General features: G+C 47.7%; 1 protein-coding gene across 1 annotated transcript in view; it reads right to left on the bottom strand.

Annotated features, from left to right (window-relative positions):
* The window catches only part of LOC139374559 (2-hydroxyacylsphingosine 1-beta-galactosyltransferase-like), an 84471-nt gene that overhangs the window by 3429 nt on the left and 62899 nt on the right, over positions 1-18143 (bottom strand). Inside the window, exons 5-7 of the mRNA XM_071115555.1 lie at positions 5590-5666; positions 3133-3352; positions 2055-2441 (exon numbers count right to left, since the gene is read on the bottom strand). Of these exons, the coding sequence (XP_070971656.1) occupies positions 2055-2441; positions 3133-3352; positions 5590-5666 (684 nt within the window). The remainder of the gene's footprint in view (positions 1-2054; positions 2442-3132; positions 3353-5589; positions 5667-18143) is intronic.

The raw sequence follows: 18143 nt of genomic DNA, 5'->3' as shown, positions 1-18143 counted from the left end.
CCATTAGGGACAGTCTAGAGGGAATGAGGGTTTGGGGCCATTAGGGACAGTCTAGATAGAATGAGGGTTTGGGGCCATTAGGGACAGTGTAGAGGGAATGAGGGAAGGAATAAGGGGCCATTAGGGACAGTATAGAGGGAATGAGGGTTTGGGGCCATTAGGGACAGTATAGAGGGAATGAGGGTTTGGGGCCATTAGGGACAGTATAGAGGGAATGAGGGTTTGGGGCCATTAGGGACAGTGTAGAGGGAATGAGGGAAGGAATAGGGGGCCATTAGGGACAGTCTAGAGGGAATGAGGGTTTGGGGCCATTAGGGACAGTATAGAGGGAATTAGGGAAGGAATAGAGGGCCATTAGGGACAGTATAGAGGGAATGATGGTTTGGGGCCATTAGGGACAGTGTAGAGGGAATGAGGGAAGGAATAGGGGGGCATTAGGGACAGTATAGAGGGAATGAGGGTTTGGGGCCATTAGGGACAGTATAGAGGGAATGAGGGTTTGGGGCCATTAGGGACAGTGTAGAGGGAATGAGTGAAGGAATAGGGGGCCATTAGGGACAGTCTAGAGGGAATGAGGGTTTGGGGCCATTAGGGACAGTATAGAGGGGATGAGGGAAGGAATAAGGGGCCATTAGGGACAGTATAGAGGGAATGAGGGTTTGGGGCCATTAGGGACAGTCTAGAGGGAATGAGGGTTTGGGGCCATTAGGGACAGTCTAGAGGGAATGAGGGAAGGAATAAGGGGCCATTAGGGACAGTCTAGAAGGAATGAGGGTTTGGGGCCATTAGGGACAGTCTAGAGGGAATGAGGGTTTGGGGCCATTAGGGACAGTCTAGAGGGAATGAGGGTTTAGGGCCAATAGGGACAGTGTAGAGGGAATGAGGGTTTGGGGCCATTAGGGACAGTATAGAGGGAATGAGGGTTTGGGGCCATTAGGGACAGTATAGAGGGAATGAGGGTTTGGGGCCATTAGGGACAGTCTAGAGGGAATGAGGGAAGGAATAGGGGGCCATTAGGGACAGTGTAGAGGGAATGAGGGTTTGGGGCCATTAGGGACAGTATAGAGGGAATTAGGGAAGGAATAGAGGGCCATTAGGGACAGTGTAGAGGGAATGAGGGAAGGAATAAGGGGCCATTAGGGACAGTATAGAGGGAATGAGGGTTTGGGGCCATTAGGGACAGTGTAGAGGGAATTAGGGAAGGAATAGAGGGCCATTAGGGACAGTGTAGAGGGAATGAGGGAAGGAATAAGGGGCCATTAGGGACAGTATAGAGGGAATGAGGGTTTGGGGCCATTAGGGACAGTATAGAGGGAATGAAGGTTTGGGGCCATTAGGGACAGTATAGAGGGAATTAGGGAAGCAGACAGACAGAGAGACAGATATTATATCTAATTATATTGTATATCTTACCAACATAACATCTGGTATCATTCCAACCCTGTTAGGATGTACTGTACACTGCAGTTTAACTGATTGATGAGTGAAATTAAATAAATAAAATATAATCTGATTAAATAATGGCTTAGCGTGTTGTTGTTATACATAATAAATACATGTTTATCCACAGTCGCTTGGTGAGCAGCGATTCTCCTTCAAAAACTCCTTGAAAAACACATAGTTTAACATCGTTGGTGTTGTTCAGAGACCCTCTTCTTCATCCTTCCATTCCAGAGATGAGACGAGAGAGGAGAGGAGGAGAGGAGGGAGGGGGGGAGAGAGGAGAGGAGAGGAGGGAGGGGGGGAGAGAGGGGAGGAGCGGAAGGAGGGGAGACAGAGAGGAAGAAAGAGAGGAGTGAGAGGGGGGGGGGGGACTTTTGGACTTTCCAGCTCCTTGGTGGTTGTTGTTGTTGTTTTGTAAGCAGTGGTTGTAAACCCTCTTCCCTTCCCACGAAACGAACCACACACAAACACACACACACACACGCACACATCTCATCCCTGTCTGTCTGCAGTCTCCCAGAACGAGGAGTGTTCTGTTCTCCCTTAAACCCTAAATCAGCTTCCTTCTCTCCGACCTCTGACCCCAGAACAGAGTCTCCGCCCCCCTTTACTTCATCTTCTTGTCGTTCTTCACCGGCGCTCCGTTACGTTTGTGCTTCCCATTAGCGACTGCTCCGTTGCTATGGCAATGTCCGTTTGCCTTGTCGTCGCCGTCACCGTGGGTAACCTCTCCCCCCTGCTCCTGAACCTTAACCTTTGACCTTAGTAGCCCTGCTATCCGGTAAAACAGGTAGCCAATCAGGGCCAGCCCCGCCCCTACGACCAGCACAACGTCCAATAGGAAGTACTGGTAGGTGGGGACAGTGTAGACAGAGGATCGTAAGTGGTTGGCGCCATGGTGACGGAGGATGTAGTTTATCCAATAGACAGCTCTTGTTACCGGGTGACCTGGTTGGTCCTTATGGATGGAAGAGAGCACCTGGGCACGCTGACGATACCTAGAACACACACACACACAAACACACATGTAAATTGTAAATTTGTAAATTGTAAATTTTACATGTAAATTGCATTCAGTGCAGTGAGTGTGGTGCAGTACCACACTGAGACACGAGATGGCAGTAGTGAGCCAGAACTGAACTGAGTGTGGTGCAGTACCACACTGAGACACGAGATGGCAGTAGTGAGCCAGAACTGAACTGAGTGTGTTGCAGTACCACACTGAGACACGAGATGGCAGTAGTGAGCCAGAACTGAACTGAGTGTGGTGCAGAACTGAACTGAGTGTGGTGCAGTACCACACTGACACACCAGACGACAGTAGTGAGCCAGAACTGAACTGAGTGTGGTGCAGTACCACACTGACACACCAGACGACAGTAGTGAGCCAGAACTGAACTGAGTGTGGTGCAGTACCACACTGAGACACCAGATGGCAGGAGTGAGCCAGAACTGAACTGAGTGTGGTGCAGAACTGAACTGAGTGTGGTGCAGTACCACACTGAGCCACCAGATGGCAGGAGTGAGCCAGAACTGAACTGAGTGTGGTACAGTACCACACAGACACCAGATGGAAGTAGTGAGCTTCTACATGTCACCCACACTACTACATTGTGTGTGTGTGTGTGTGTGTGTGTGTGTGTGTGTGTGTGTGTGTGTGTGTGTGTGTGTGTGTGTGTGTTCATGTACTTGTTATTGTTGATAACAGTGGCCAGTGCCTGGTACAGCTCCTCCTCTGTCATACTCTTCCAGTGAACCATGATGCCCATCCCTTTAGCCTCCACCCGGGTCATAGTGTCGTAGTGGTCCCCAAACAGAGGTAGTCCCACTACAGGGACACCGTGGTACATCGCTTCATAGATACTGTTCAGACCACCGTGGGACAGGAACGCTACTGTTCTGGCATGGCCTAGAGAGAGAGAGAGAGAGAGAGAGAGAGAGGAGAGGAGAGACAAGGATGAGAGAGAGGGAGGAGAAAGAGAGAGGAGACAGAAGGATGAGAGAGAGGGGGAGAGAGAGGGAGGAGAGAGAGAGAGGAGAGAGAAGAGACAAGGATGAGAGAGAGAGAGACAAGGATGAGAGAGAGAGAGACAAGGATGAGAGAGAGAGGAGAGATAAGAGAAGAGGATGACAGAGAGAGAGAGAGAGAGAGAGACAAGGATGAGAGAGAGATAGGAGAGAGAGGGAGGAGAGAGACAGGAAGGAGAGAGAAGAGACAAGGATGAAAGAGAGAGAGAGAGAGGATGGGAGAGAGAGAGAGAGAGAGAGAGGATGAGAGAGGATGAGAGAGAGAGAGAGAGGGAGGAGAGAGAGAGATAAGGGTGAGAGAGAGGGAGTAGAGAGATATAGAGAGGAGAGAGGGAGAACAGAGAGAGAGGGAGAAGAGAGGAGAGATGAGGGAGAAAGGAGAGAGGGAGGAGAGAGAGGTAGAGAGTGAGGAGAGAGAGAGACAAGGATGAGAGAGAGGGAGTAGAGAGATGTGGAGAGGGAGGAAGGAAAGAAGAAGGAGAGAGGACAGATGGAGGAGAGAGGGAGGAGGGGTTAGGGTTTGTGTTGTTGGTCGTGAACTAAACATGCCTGTGTTGCAGACTATTGTTCCAGCTAGAGGGAGAAACAGTGTTGTCCTATTGGACCCTGGTCCTAATGGTGTTGTCCTATAGGACCCTGGTCCTAACAGTGTTGTGATATGGACCCTGGTCCTAACAGTGTTGTGATATGGACCCTGGTCCTAACAGTGTTGTCCTATAGGACCCTGGTCCTCACAGTGTTGTCCTATAGGACCCTGGTCTAATAGTGTTGTCCTATAGGACCCTGGTCTAACAGTGTTGTCCTATAGGACCCTGGTCCTAACAGTGTTGTCCTATAGGACTCTGGTCCTAACAGTGTTGTCCTATAGGACCCTGGTCCTAACAGTGTTGTCCTACAGGACCCTGGTCTAACAGTGTTGTCCTATAGGACCCTGGTCTAACAGTGTTGTCCTACAGGACCCTGGTCCTAACAGTGTTGTCCTATAGGACCCTGGTCCTAACAGTGTTGTGATATGGACCCTGGTCTAACAGTGTTGTCCTATAGGACCCTGGTCCTAACAGTGTTGTCCTATAGGACCCTGGTCCTAACAGTGTTGTCCTATAGGACCCTGGTCCTAACAGTGTTGTCCTATAGGACCCTGGTCCTAACAGTGTTGTGATATGACCCTGGTCCTAACAGTGTTGTACTATAGGACCCTGGTCCTAACAGTGTTGTGATATGGACCCTGGTCCTAACAGTGTTGTGATATGGACCCTGGTCCTAACAGTGTTGTCCTACAGGACCCTGGTCTAACAGTGTTGTCCTATAGGACCCTGGTCCTAACAGTGTTGTCCTATAGGACCCTGGTCCTAACAGTGTTGTCCTATAGGACCCTGGTCCTAACAGTGTTGTCCTATAGGACCCTGGTCTAACAGTGTTGTCCTACAGGACCCTGGTCTTAACAGTGTTGTCCTATAGGACTCTGGTCCTAACAGTGTTGTCCTATAGGACCCTGGTCTAACAGTGTTGTCCTATAGGACCCTGGTCCTAACAGTGTTGTCCTATAGGACCCTGGTCTAACAGTGTTGTCCTATAGGACCCTGGTCTAACAGTGTTGTCCTACAGGACCCTGGTCTTAACAGTGTTGTCCTATAGGGCCCTGGTCTTAACAGTGTTGTCTTATAGGACCCTGGTCTATAGAAGTGCACCGTGTGGTAATAAGGTGTGACTGAGAGGAGCTACTTAGCAGCTATACCACACAGCCCTCAGAGATACAGATCAGCAACACACTCAGAGATAAAGAGTGTGTGTGTGTGTGTGTGCGTGTGTGTGTGTGTGTGTGTGTGTGTGTGTGTGTGTGTGTGTGTGTGTGTGTGTGTGTGTGTGTGTGTGTGTGTGTGTGTGTGAATCATTGACTGTTAATGGTATAATGAGTTATGTATTTCTCAGCTCAGGGTCATTCTCCCCTCCTCTCCCCTCCTCTCCCCTCCTCTCCTCTCCTCTCCTCTCCTCTCCTCTCCTCTCCTCTCCTCTCCTCTCCTCACCCCTCCTCTCCCCTCCCCTACTCACCCTAACAGACAGAGAGGGAGGAGGGAGGGAAGGAAGACAGAGTACATGAAGTAGAGAAGTGTTTCTTACCCAACAGGTCGTTTTGAGGCATCCAATCCACCAACTTGGTATTGTTGCCTAGGTTACTGGGCGGAACCCCCGAGAACCTACAGTCAGACAGGGAAAGACAGAAAAACAGGTTAGACAGACAGAGAGGTAGATGGTTAGAGTGATGCCATGCGGTTTGATCTCTTACCCTACTGCTGGTTTCACTGTTCTACCTGATAACACACCTGGTGTCCCAGGTCTAAATCAGGCCCTGATTAGAGGGGAACAATGACTGGTGTCCCAGGTCTAAATCAGGCCCTGATTAGAGGGGAACAATGACTGGTGTCCCAGGTCTAAATCAGCCCCTGATTAGAGGGGAATCACCCACCTGGTGTCCCAGGTCTAAATCAGGCCCTGATTAGAGGGAAGAATGACTGGTGTCTCAGGTCTAAATCAGGCCCTGATTAGAGGGAAGAATGACTGGTGTCCCAGGTCTAAATCAGGCCCTGATTAGAGGGGAACAATGAACATACAGCAGTGGAACTTCCAGGTCCAGATTTGAATTGGAGTGCAATACAGAGAAGTACAATCAAGAACACTTTCCACATTCTAGAATTGAATGGCAGTTGGAAAGAACAGACTGTAGCACCCAGCGGTGTTCTAGAACCCAGCGGTATCTGAACTAAATGACTACCACTCATTAGCAGCACTCACTTCTGTCATCATGAAGTGCTTTGAGAGACTAGTCAAGGATCATATCACCTCCACCCTACCTGACACCCTTGACCCACTTCAATTTGCTTACCGCCCCAATAGGTCCACAGACGACGCAATCGCCATCACACTGCACACTGCCCTATCCCATCTGGACAAGAGGAATACCTATGTAAGAATGTTGTTCATTGACTATAGCTCAGCGTTCAACACCATAGTACCCTACAAGCTCATCATTAAGCTGGAGGCCCTGGGTCTCAACCCCGCACTGTGCAACTGGGTCCTGGACTTCCTGACGGGACGCCCCCAAGGTGGTGAGGGTAGGTAACAACATCTCCACCCCTCTGATCCTCAACACTTGGGCCCCACAAGGGTGCATTCTCAGCCCCCTCCTGACTGCGTGACCATGCATGCCTCCAACTCAATCATCAAGTTTGCAGACAACGCTACAGTGGTAGGCCTGATCACCAACAACGATGAGACGGCCTACAGGGAGGAGGTGAGGTGTCAGGAAAACAACCTCTCACTCACCGACAACAAAACAAAGGAGATGATCGTGGACTCCAGACAAACTGAAATGGTCCACCCAATGCATCACCGGGGGCTAAACTACCTGCCCTCCCAGGACACCTCACCACCCGATGTCACAGGAAGGCCAAAAAGATCGCCAAGGACATCAACCACCCGAGCCACTGCCTGTTCACCCCGCTATCATCCAGAAGGTGAGGTCAGTACAGGTGCATCAAAGCAGGGACCGAGAGACTGAAAAACAGCTTCTATCTCAAGGCCATCAGACTGTTAAACAGCCATCACTAACATAGAGAGGCTGCTGCCAACATACAGACTTGAAATCATTGGCCACTTTAATACATGGATCACTTGTCACTTTAATAATGTTTACATATCTTGCATTACTCATCTCATATGTATATACTGTATTTATACCATCTACTGCATCTTGCCTATGCCGCTCTGTACCATTACTCATCTCATATGTATATACTGTACTCTATACCATCTACTGCATCTTGCCTATGCCGCTCTGTACCATTACTCATCTCATATGTATATACTGTATTTATACCATCTACTGCATCTTGCCTATGCCGCTCTGTACCATTATTCATCTCATATGTATATACTGTTTTTTATACCATCTACTGCATCTTGCCGATGCCGCTCGGCCATCACTCATCTATATATTTATTTATATGTACATATTCTCATTCACCTCTTTAGATGTGTGTGTATTAGGTAGTTGTTGGGGAATTGTTAGATTACTTGTTAGATATTACTGCACGGTCGGGAACTAGAAGCACAAGCATTTCTCTACACTCGCATTAACATCTGCTAACCATGTGACCAATAACATCTGCTAACCATGTGACCAATAACATCTGCAACATCTGCTAACCATGTATACGTGACCAATAAAATTCCCTCCTGATTAAGGTCAGGATTGGGTAATAGTCTCTGATCCTAGATCTGTAGCTAGGGGGTAATAGTCTCTGATCCTAGATCTGTAGCTAGGGGGTAATAGTCTCTGATCCTAGATCTGTAGCTAGGGGGTAATAGTCTCTGATCCTAGATCTGTAGCTAGGGGGTAATAGTATCTGATCCTAGATCTGTAGATAGGGGGTAAGAGTATCTGATCCTAGATCTGTAGCTAGGGGGTAATAGTATCTGATCCTAGATCTGTAGCTAGGGGGAAAGTACTTCCTGGAGAGGGTAAGAGTCTCTGCTACATGACTAAATGGCTTCAGTGTTTCTGACCTGAGAGCTGAGAGATACTGTGAGAAACTCCTCTGTCACTGCAGACACACTGGGACATTTGTATGCATTCATTATCTCCCTCTTCCTCCTCCTCCCACTCCTCTACCTCTCTCTCCCTCTTTCCCCCTCAGCCCACAGCAAACCCACAATTCACCAGGCAACCAATCAATGATTCACTTCATATGTCTCTCTCTCTCTCTCTCTCTCTCTCTCTCTCTAATGAATCCCCTGCTGCATCATTCTCACCTTCACTCATTAAAAAACGACATGATGACACACACACACACACACACACACACAGACACACACACACACACACACACACACACACACACAAATATAGGAGGCAGTAACCACACAGCAGGTTTTTAGAACCATTGAGGGTTCCAATATAAACTCTCCTGATGACATCACAACACACCAGGGGGTGTATTAATCAATATAAACTCTCCTGATGACATCACAACACACCAGGGGGTGTATTAATCAATATAAACTCTCCTGATGACATCACAACACACCAGGGGGTGCATTAATCAATATAAACTCTCCTGATGACATCACAACACACCAGGGGGTGTATTAATCAATATAAACTCTCCTGATGACATCACAACACACCAGGGGGTGTATTAATCAATATAAACTCTCCTGATGACATCACAACACACCAGGGGTTGTATTAATCAATATAAACTCTCCTGATGACATCACAACACACCAGGGGGTGTATTAATCAATATAAACTCTCCTGATGACATCACAACACACCAGGGGGTGTATTAATCAATATAAACTCTCCTGATGACATCACAACACACCAGGGGGTGCATTAATCAATATAAACTCTCCTGATGACATCACAACACACCAGGGGGTGTATTAATCAATATAAACTCTCCTGATGACATCACAACACACCAGGGGGTGTATTAATCAATATAAACTCTCCTGATGACATCACAACACACCAGGGGTTGTATTAATCAATATAAACTCTCCTGATGACATCACAACACACCAGGGGGTGTATTAATCAATATAAACTCTCCTGATGACATCACAACACACCAGGGGGTGTATTAATCAATATAAACTCTCCTGATGACATCACAACACACCAGGGGGTGTATTAATCAATATAAACTCTCCTGATGACATCACAACACACCAGGGGGTGTATTAATCAATATAAACTCTCCTGATGACATCACAACACACCAGGGGGTGTATTAATCAATATAAACTCTCCTGATGACATCACAACACACCAGGGGGTGTATTAATCAATATAAACTCTCCTGATGACATCACAACACACCAGGGGGTGTATTAATGAATATAAACTCTCCTGATGACATCAAAACACACCAGGGGGTGTATTAATCAATTCAAATCAAACTTTATTTGTCACATGCGGCGAATACAACCCAAGTATAGACCTGACCGTGAAATGCTTACTTTACAAGCCCTTAACCAACAATGCAGTTCAAGAATAGTTAAGAAAATATTTTCACAAATAAACTAAAGTAACAATTACGAGGTTATATACAGGAGGTACCGGTACTGAGTCAGTGTGCGGGGATACAGGTTAGAGGTAATTTGTACATGTAGGTAGGGGTGAAGTCACTAGCAGTGTACTAGCAGTGTACAAAACAAATAGAGGGAGGGGTGGCCGTTTGATTAATTATTCAGGAGACTTTTGGCTTGGGGGTTAGAAGCTGTTAAGGAGCCTTTTGGTCCTAGACTTTGCATTCTGGTACCGCTTGCAGTGCGGTAGCAGAGAAAACAGTCTATAACTTGGGTGGCTGGAGTCTCTGACAATTTTATGGGCTTTCCTCTGATACCGCCTATTATATAGGTCCTGGATGGCAGGAAGCTTGGTCCCAGTGATGTACTGGGCTGTACGCACTACCCTCTGTAGCGCCTTATGGTCAGATGCAGAGCAGTTGTCATACCAGGCGGTGATGCAACCAGTCAGGATGCTCTCGATGGTGCAGCTGTAAAACTTTTTGAGGATCTGGGGACGCATGCCAAATCTTTTCAGTCTCCTTAGGGGGAATAGGTTTTGTCGTGCCCTCTTCACAACTGTCTTGGTGTGTTTGGACCATGATAGTTTGTTGGTGATGTGGACACCAAGGAACTTGAAACTCTCAACCTGCTCCACTACGGTCCCATCAATGTTAATAGGGGCCTGTTCGGCCCGCCATTTCCTGTAGTCCACGATCAGCTCATTTGTCTTGCTCACATTGAGGGAGAGGTTGTTGTCCTGGCACCACACTGCCAGGTCTCTGACCTCCTCCCTATAGGCTGTCTCATCGTTGTCGGTGATCAGGCCTACCACTGTTGTGTCGTCAGCAAACGTAATGATGGTGTTGGAGTCGTGTTTGGCCACGCAGTCATGAGTGAATAGGGAATACAGAAGGGGACTAAGTACACACACTTGAGGGGCCCCAGTGTTGAGGATCAGCGTGGCAGACGTGGCAGACATGTTGTTGCCTACCCTCACCACCTGGGGCCAGCCCGTCAGGAAGTCTAGGACCCAGTTGCAGAGGGAGGTGTTTAGTGCCAGGGTTCTTAGCTTAGTGATGAGCTTCGTGGGCACTATGGTATTGAACGCTGAGCTGTAGTCAATGAACAGCATTCTCACATAGGTGGTCCTTTTGTCCAGGTGGGAAAGGGCAGTGTGGAGTGCGATTGAGATTGCGTCATCTGTGGATCTGTTGGGGCGGTATGCGAATTGGAGTGGGTCTAGGGTATCCGGGAGGAAGCTGTTGATGTGAGCCATGACCAGCCTTTCAAAGCACTTCATGGCTTCCGACGTGAGTGCTACGGGGCGGTAATCATTTAGGCAGGTTACTTTAGCTTTCTTGAGCACAGGGACTATGGTGGAAACATGTAAGTATTACAGACTCGGCCAGGGAGATGTTGGAAATGTCAGTGAAAAGACACTTGACAGTTGGTCAGTGCATGCTTTGAGTACATGTCCTGGTAATCCGTCTGGCCCGCGGCTTTGTGAATGTTGACCTGTTTAATTGCTCACATCGGCTTCTGAGACCACTGTCACACAGTCTTCCAGAACAGCTAGCGCTCTCGTGCATGCTTCAGTGTTGCTTGCCTCGAAGTGAGCATAAAAGGCATTTAACTCATCTGGTAGGTTTGCATCACTGGGCAGCTCGCGTCTGGGTTTCCCTTTGTAGTCTGTAATAGTTTTCAAGCCCTGCCATATCTGACGAGCGTCAGAGCCAGTGTAGTAGGATTCAATCTTAGTCCTGTATTGATGCTTTGCTTGTTTTATGGTTCGTCTGAGGGCATAGCGGGATTTCTTATAAGCGTCCGGATTAGTGTCCCGCTCCTTGAGAGCGGCAGCTCTAGCCTTTAGCTCAGTGCGGATGTTTCCTATAATCCATTGCTTCTGGTTGGGGTATGTACGTACAGTTACTGTGCGGACGACGTCGTCAATGTATTTATTGATGAAGCCGATGACTGAGGTGGTGTACTCCTCAATGCCATCGGAAGGATCCCGGAACCTATTCCAGGCTGTGCGAGCAAAACAGTCCTGTATTGTAGCCTCCTCGTCATCTGACCACTTCCGTTTTGAGCAAGTCACTGGTACTTCCTGCTTTAGTTTTCACTTGTAATCAGGAATCAGCAGGATAAAATGATGGTCAGATTTGCCAGAAGGAGGGCGAGGGAGAGCTTTGTACACGTCTCTGTATGTTTGAGTAAAGGTGGTCTAGTGGTTTTTGTTTGCCTGCATTAAAGTCCCCGGCCACTAGGAGCGCCGCTTCTGGGTGAGCATTTTCTTCTTTGCTTATGGCCCTATAGAGTTGGTTGAGGATTGGTCTGTGGTGGTAAATAGACGGCTATGAATAATATAGATGACAACTCTCTTGGTAGATAGTGTGTGTCTACAGCTTATCATAAGGTACTCTACCTCAGGTGAGGTATTGTAGTCTATATAGGGAATAGGGTTTTGACCAGACATATTGTAGTCTATATAGGGAATAGGGTTCTGACCAGACATATTGTAGTCTATATAGGGAATAGGGTTTTGACCAGACATATTGTAGTCTATATAGGGAATAGGGTTCTGACCAGACATATTGTAGTCTATATAGGGAATAGGGTTCTGACCAGACATATTAGGTGTAGATGATAGAGAATACAGATGAACAGGGGGTCGTGACCAGCCTCACACTCCAGTACAGTAGGTGATAGAGAATATAGATGAACAGGGGGTCGTGACCAGCCTCACACTCCAGTACAGTTGGTGATAGAGAATACAGATGAACAGGGGACTGTGACCAGCCTTACACTCCAGTACAGTAGGTGATAGATAGAGAATATAGATGAACAGGGGGTCATGACCAGCCTCACACTCCAGTACAGTAGGTGATAGAGAATATAGATGAACAGGGGGCTGTGACCAGCCTCACACTCCAGTACAGTAGGTGATAGATAGAGAATATAGATGAACAGGGGGTCGTGACCAGCCTCACACTCCAGTATAGAAGGTGATAGATAGAGAATATAGATGAACAGGGGGCTGTGACCAGCCTTACACTCCAGGACAGTAGGAGATAGAGAATATAGATGAACAGGGGGCTGTGACCAGCCTCACACTCCAGTACAGTAGGTGATTGAGAATATAGATGAACAGGGGGCTATGACCAGCCTTACACTCCAGTACAGTAGGTGATAGAGAATATAGATGAACAGGGGGCTATGACCAGCCTTACACTCCAGTACAGTAGGTGGCGGTGTATCCACCTTTCAGTTGGTTGCGATCCACCAATAGAAATGTAAAGAAGAAAAAGAAGAAGAAGGACAGGTGAAAGCAATATGGTGGAAGTGGAACATCAGCTCAGAAATATAACACAGCCGTCTTCAAATCGAAAGTCATTTAATTTGGTCATATACACGTGTTTAGCAGATGTTATTGTGGTGTAGAGAAATGCTTATAAAAAATATATATTTTACGAGTCTACAGTCAATGTGTTGATAGAACTTCAGTCGCGTTTTCCTCATATTTGCTTTGTTAAAATCCCCAGCTGCAATAAAAGCAGCCTCAGGATATGTGGTTTTCAGTTCGCATAAAGTCCATTGTAGTTCCTTGAGGGCCGTTGTGGTATCGGCTTGAAGGGGAATATACACGGCTGTGACAATAACTGAAGAGAATTCTCTTGGGAGGTAATACGGTCGGCATTTGATTGGTCGTGACCAGCCTCACACTCCAGTACAGTAGGTGATAGAGAATATAGATGAACAGGGGGTCGTGACCAGCCTCACACTCCAGTACAGTTGGTGATAGAGAATACAGATGAACAGGGGACTGTGACCAGCCTTACACTCCAGTACAGTAGGTGATAGATAGAGAATATAGATGAACAGGAGGCTGTGACCAGCCTTACACTCCAGGACAGTAGGAGATAGAGAATATAGATGAACAGGGGCTGTGACCAGCGTCACACTCCAGTACAGTAGGTGATAGAGAATAGAGATGAACAGGGGGTCGTGACCAGCCTTACAGTACAGTAGGTGATAGAGAATACAGATGAACAGGGGGTCGTGACCAGCCTCACACTCCAGTACAGTAGGTGATAGATAGAGAATATAGATGAACAGGGGGTCGTGACCAGCCTCACACTCCAGTATAGAAGGTGATAGATAGAGAATATAGATGAACAGGGGGCTGTGACCAGCCTCACACTCCAGTACAGTAGGTGATAGAGAATATAGATGAACAGGGGGTCGTGACCAGCCTCACACTCCAGTATAGAAGGTGATAGATAGAGAATATAGATGAACAGGGGGCTGTGACCAGCCTCACACTCCAGTACAGTAGGTGATAGAGAATATAGATGAACAGGGGGCTATGACCAGCCTCACACTCCAGGACAGTAGGTGATAGAGAATATAGATGAACAGGGGGCTATGACCAGCCTCACACTCCAGTACAGTAGGTGATAGAGAATATAGATGAACAGGGGGCTGTGACCAGCCTCACACTCCAGTACAGTAGGTGATAGAGAATATAGATGAACAGGGGGCTGTGACCAGCCTCACACTCCAGTACAGTAGGTGATAGAGAATATAGATGAACAGGGGGCTGTGACCAGCCTTACACTCCAGGACAGTAGGAGATAGAGAATATAGATGAACAGGGGGCTGTGACCAGCCTCACATTCCAGTACAGTAGGTGATAGAGAATATAGATGAACAGGGGGCTGTGACCAGCCTCACACTCCAGTACAGTAGGTGATATATAGAGAATATAGATGAACAGGGGGCTGTGACCAGCCTCACACTCCAGTACAGTAGGTGATAGAGAATATAGATGAACAGGGGGTCGTGACCAGCCTCACACTCCAGTATAGAAGGTGATAGATAGAGAATATAGATGAACAGGGGGCGACCAGCCTCACACTCCAGTACAGTAGGAGATAGAGAATATAGATGAACAGGGGGCTGTGACCAGCCTCACACTCCAGTACAGTAGGCGATTGAGAATATAGATGAACAGGGGGCTGTGACCAGCCTCACAGTACAGTAGGAGATAGAGAATATAGATGAACAGGGGGCTGTGACCAGCCTCACAGTACAGTAGGAGATAGAGAATATAGATGAACAGGGGGCTGTGACCAGCCTCACACTCCAGTACAGTAGGCGATTGAGAATATAGATGAACAGGGGTCGTGACCAGCCTTACAGTACAGTAGGAGATAGAGAATATAGATGAACAGGGGGCTGTGACCAGCCTTACACTCCAGTACAGTAGGCGATTGAGAATATAGATGAACAGGGGTCGTGACCAGCCTTACAGTACAGTAGGAGATAGAGAATATAGATGAACAGGGGGCTGTGACCAGCCTCACACTCCAGTACAGTAGGTGGCGGTGTATCCACCTTTCAGTTGGTTGCGATCCACCAATAGAAATGTAAAGAAGAAAAAGAAGAAGAAGGACAGGTGAAAGCAATATGGTGGAAGTGGAACATCAGCTCAGAAATATAACACAGCCATCTTCAAATCGAAAGTCATTTTATTTGGTCATATACACGTGTTTAGCAGATGTTATTGTGGTGTAGAGAAATGCTTATAAAAAATATATATTTTACGAGTCTACAGTCAATGTGTTGATAGAACTTCAGTCGTGTTTTCCTCATATTTGCTTTGTTAAAATCCCCAGCTGCAATAAAAGCAGCCTCAGGATATGTGGTTTCCAGTTCGCATAAAGTCCATTGTAGTTCCTTGAGGGCCGTTGTGGTATCGGCTTGAAGGGGAATATACACGGCTGTGACAATAACTGAAGAGAATTCTCTTGGGAGGTAATAAGGTCGGCATTTGATTGTGAGGGATTCTAGGTCAGGTGAACAAAAGGACTTGAGTTTCTGTATGTTATCACAATCACATCATGAGTAGTTAATCATGAAACATACACCCCCACCTTTCTTCTTCCCAGAGAGTTCTTTATTCCTGTCTGCCCGATGAACTGAGAAGCTGGCTGTATGGATAGGGACAGTATATCCGGAGAGAGCCACGATTCCCTTAAAGAGAGGATATTACAGTCCTTGATCTTTCTCTGGAAGGAGATCCTCGCCCTGAGCTCGTCTACTTTATTGTCCAGAAACTGAACATTAGCGAGTAATATACTCAGAAGCGGTGAACGGTGGGCCCGCCTCCTGAGTCGGACTAGAAGTCAACTCTGAATACCTCCGACGGCAGTGTCTTGGAGCAGACACTGGAATACGTTAAATTGCCCGGGGGGGGGGGGGGGGGGGGGTACGAACAAAGGATCCAATTCGGGAAAGTCGTATCCCTGGTTGTACGTAATATCACAAAAAAAAACATTCTGGATTGATAATGTAAGAAATAACAAAATACTGCCAAGTTGCGTAGGAGCTAGCAAAAGAGCTGTCATGTCTGTCTGTTGTCATCTTGCTTTACCTTGAAGATGGTTTCTGGCTTCTAGCCAACGTTGCCGTATTTTGTAATTTTATATTTTTTTGTTTTTTCTTAAATTATTTGCTCGTTGAACGTTTCTTGAATTACTACCTGCAACCCGAAAATAACTGTTGAATATTAGATTGGAGCCACTCACCAGCATTTCAAACCGAAATTTGGCTTCCCTGAATTGGATCCTTTGTTTGTGTCACACCCTGATCTGTTTCACCTGTCTTTGTGCTTGTCTCCATCCAGGTGTCACACCCTGATCTGTTTCACCTGTCTTTGTGCTTGTCTCCACCCCCATCCAGGTGTCACACCCTGATCTGTTTCACCTGTCTTTGTGCTTGTCTCCACCCCCTCCAGGTGTCACACCCTGATCTGTTTCACCTGTCTTTGTGCTTGTCTCCACCCCCTCCAGGTGTCACACCCTGATCTGTTTCACCTGTCTTTGTGCTTGTCTCCACCCCCATCCAGGTGTCACACCCTGATCTGTTTCACCTGTCTTTGTGCTTGTCTCCATCCAGGTGTCACACCCTGATCTGTTTCACCTGTCTTTGTGCTTGTCTCCACCCCATCCAGGTGTCACACCCTGATCTGTTTCACCTGTCTTTGTGCTTGTCTCCATCCAGGTGTCACACCCTGATCTGTTTCACCTGTCTTTGTGCTTGTCTCCATCCAGGTGTCACACCCTGATCTGTTTCACCTGTCTTTGTGCTTGTCTCCACCCCCTCCAGGTATCACACCCTGATCTGTTTCACCTGTCTTTGTGCTTGTCTCCACCCCCTCCAGGTGTCACACCCTGATCTGTTTCACCTGTCTTTGTGCTTGTCTCCACCCCATCCAGGTGTCACTTCCTGATCTGTTTCACCTGTCTTTGTGCTTGTCTCCATCCAGGTGTCACACCCTGATCTGTTTCACCTGTCTTTGTGCTTGTCTCTATCCAGGTGTCACACCCTGATCTGTTTCACCTGTCTTTGTGCTTGTCTCCACCCCCTCCAGGTGTCACACCCTGATCTGTTTCACCTGTCTTTGTGCTTGTCTCCACCCCCTCCAGGTGTCACACCCTGATCTGTTTCACCTGTCTTTGTGCTTGTCTCCACCCCCATCCAGGTGTCACACCCTGATCTGTTTCACCTGTCTTTGTGCTTGTCTCCATCCCCATCCAGGGGTCACACCCTGATCTGTTTCACCTGTCTTTGTGCTTGTCTCCATCCAGGTGTCACACCCTGATCTGTTTCACCTGTCTTTGTGCTTGTCTCCATCCAGGTGTCACACCCTGATCTGTTTCACCTGTCTTTGTGCTTGTCTCCACCCCCCTCCAGGTGTCACACCCTGATCTGTTTCACCTGTCTTTGTGCTTGTCTCCATCCAGGTGTCACACCCTGATCTGTTTCACCTGTCTTTGTGCTTGTCTCCACCCCCCTCCAGGTGTCACACCCTGATCTGTTTCACCTGTCTTTGTGCTTGTCTCCATCCAGGTGTCACACCCTGATCTGTTTCACCTGTCTTTGTGCTTGTCTCCACCCCCCTCCAGGTGTCACACCCTGATCTGTTTCACCTGTCTTTGTGCTTGTCTCCATCCCCATCCAGGTGTCACACCCTGATCTGTTTCACCTGTCTTTGTGCGTGTCTCCATCCCCATCCAGGTGTCACACCCTGATCTGTTTCACCTGTCTTTGTGCTTGTCTCCATCCAGGTGTCACACCCTGATCTGTTTCACCTGTCTTTGTGCTTGTCTCCATCCGGGTGTCACACCCTGATCTGTTTCACCTGTCTTTGTGCTTGTCTCCACCCCCCTCCAGGTGTCACACCCTGATCTGTTTCACCTGTCTTTGTGCTTGTCTCCATCCAGGTGTCACACCCTGATCTGTTTCACCTGTCTTTGTGCTTGTCTCCACCCCCTCCAGGTGTCACACCCTGATCTGTTTCACCTGTCTTTGTGCTTGTCTCCATCCCCATCCAGGTGTCACACCCTGATCTGTTTCACCTGTCTTTGTGCTTGTCTCCATCCCCATCCAGGTGTCACACCCTGATCTGTTTCACCTGTCTTTGTGCTTGTCTCCACCCCCCTCCAGGTGTCACACCCTGATCTGTTTCACCTGTCTTTGTGCTTGTCTCCATCCAGGTGTCACACCCTGATCTGTTTCACCTGTCTTTGTTC

Source organism: Oncorhynchus clarkii, chromosome 19, assembly GCF_045791955.1.
Source record: "Oncorhynchus clarkii lewisi isolate Uvic-CL-2024 chromosome 19, UVic_Ocla_1.0, whole genome shotgun sequence".
Lineage (NCBI taxonomy): Eukaryota > Metazoa > Chordata > Actinopteri > Salmoniformes > Salmonidae > Oncorhynchus > Oncorhynchus clarkii.
Note: the sequence above shows the minus strand (reverse complement) of the source record. Positions and strands in the feature narration are given on the sequence as shown.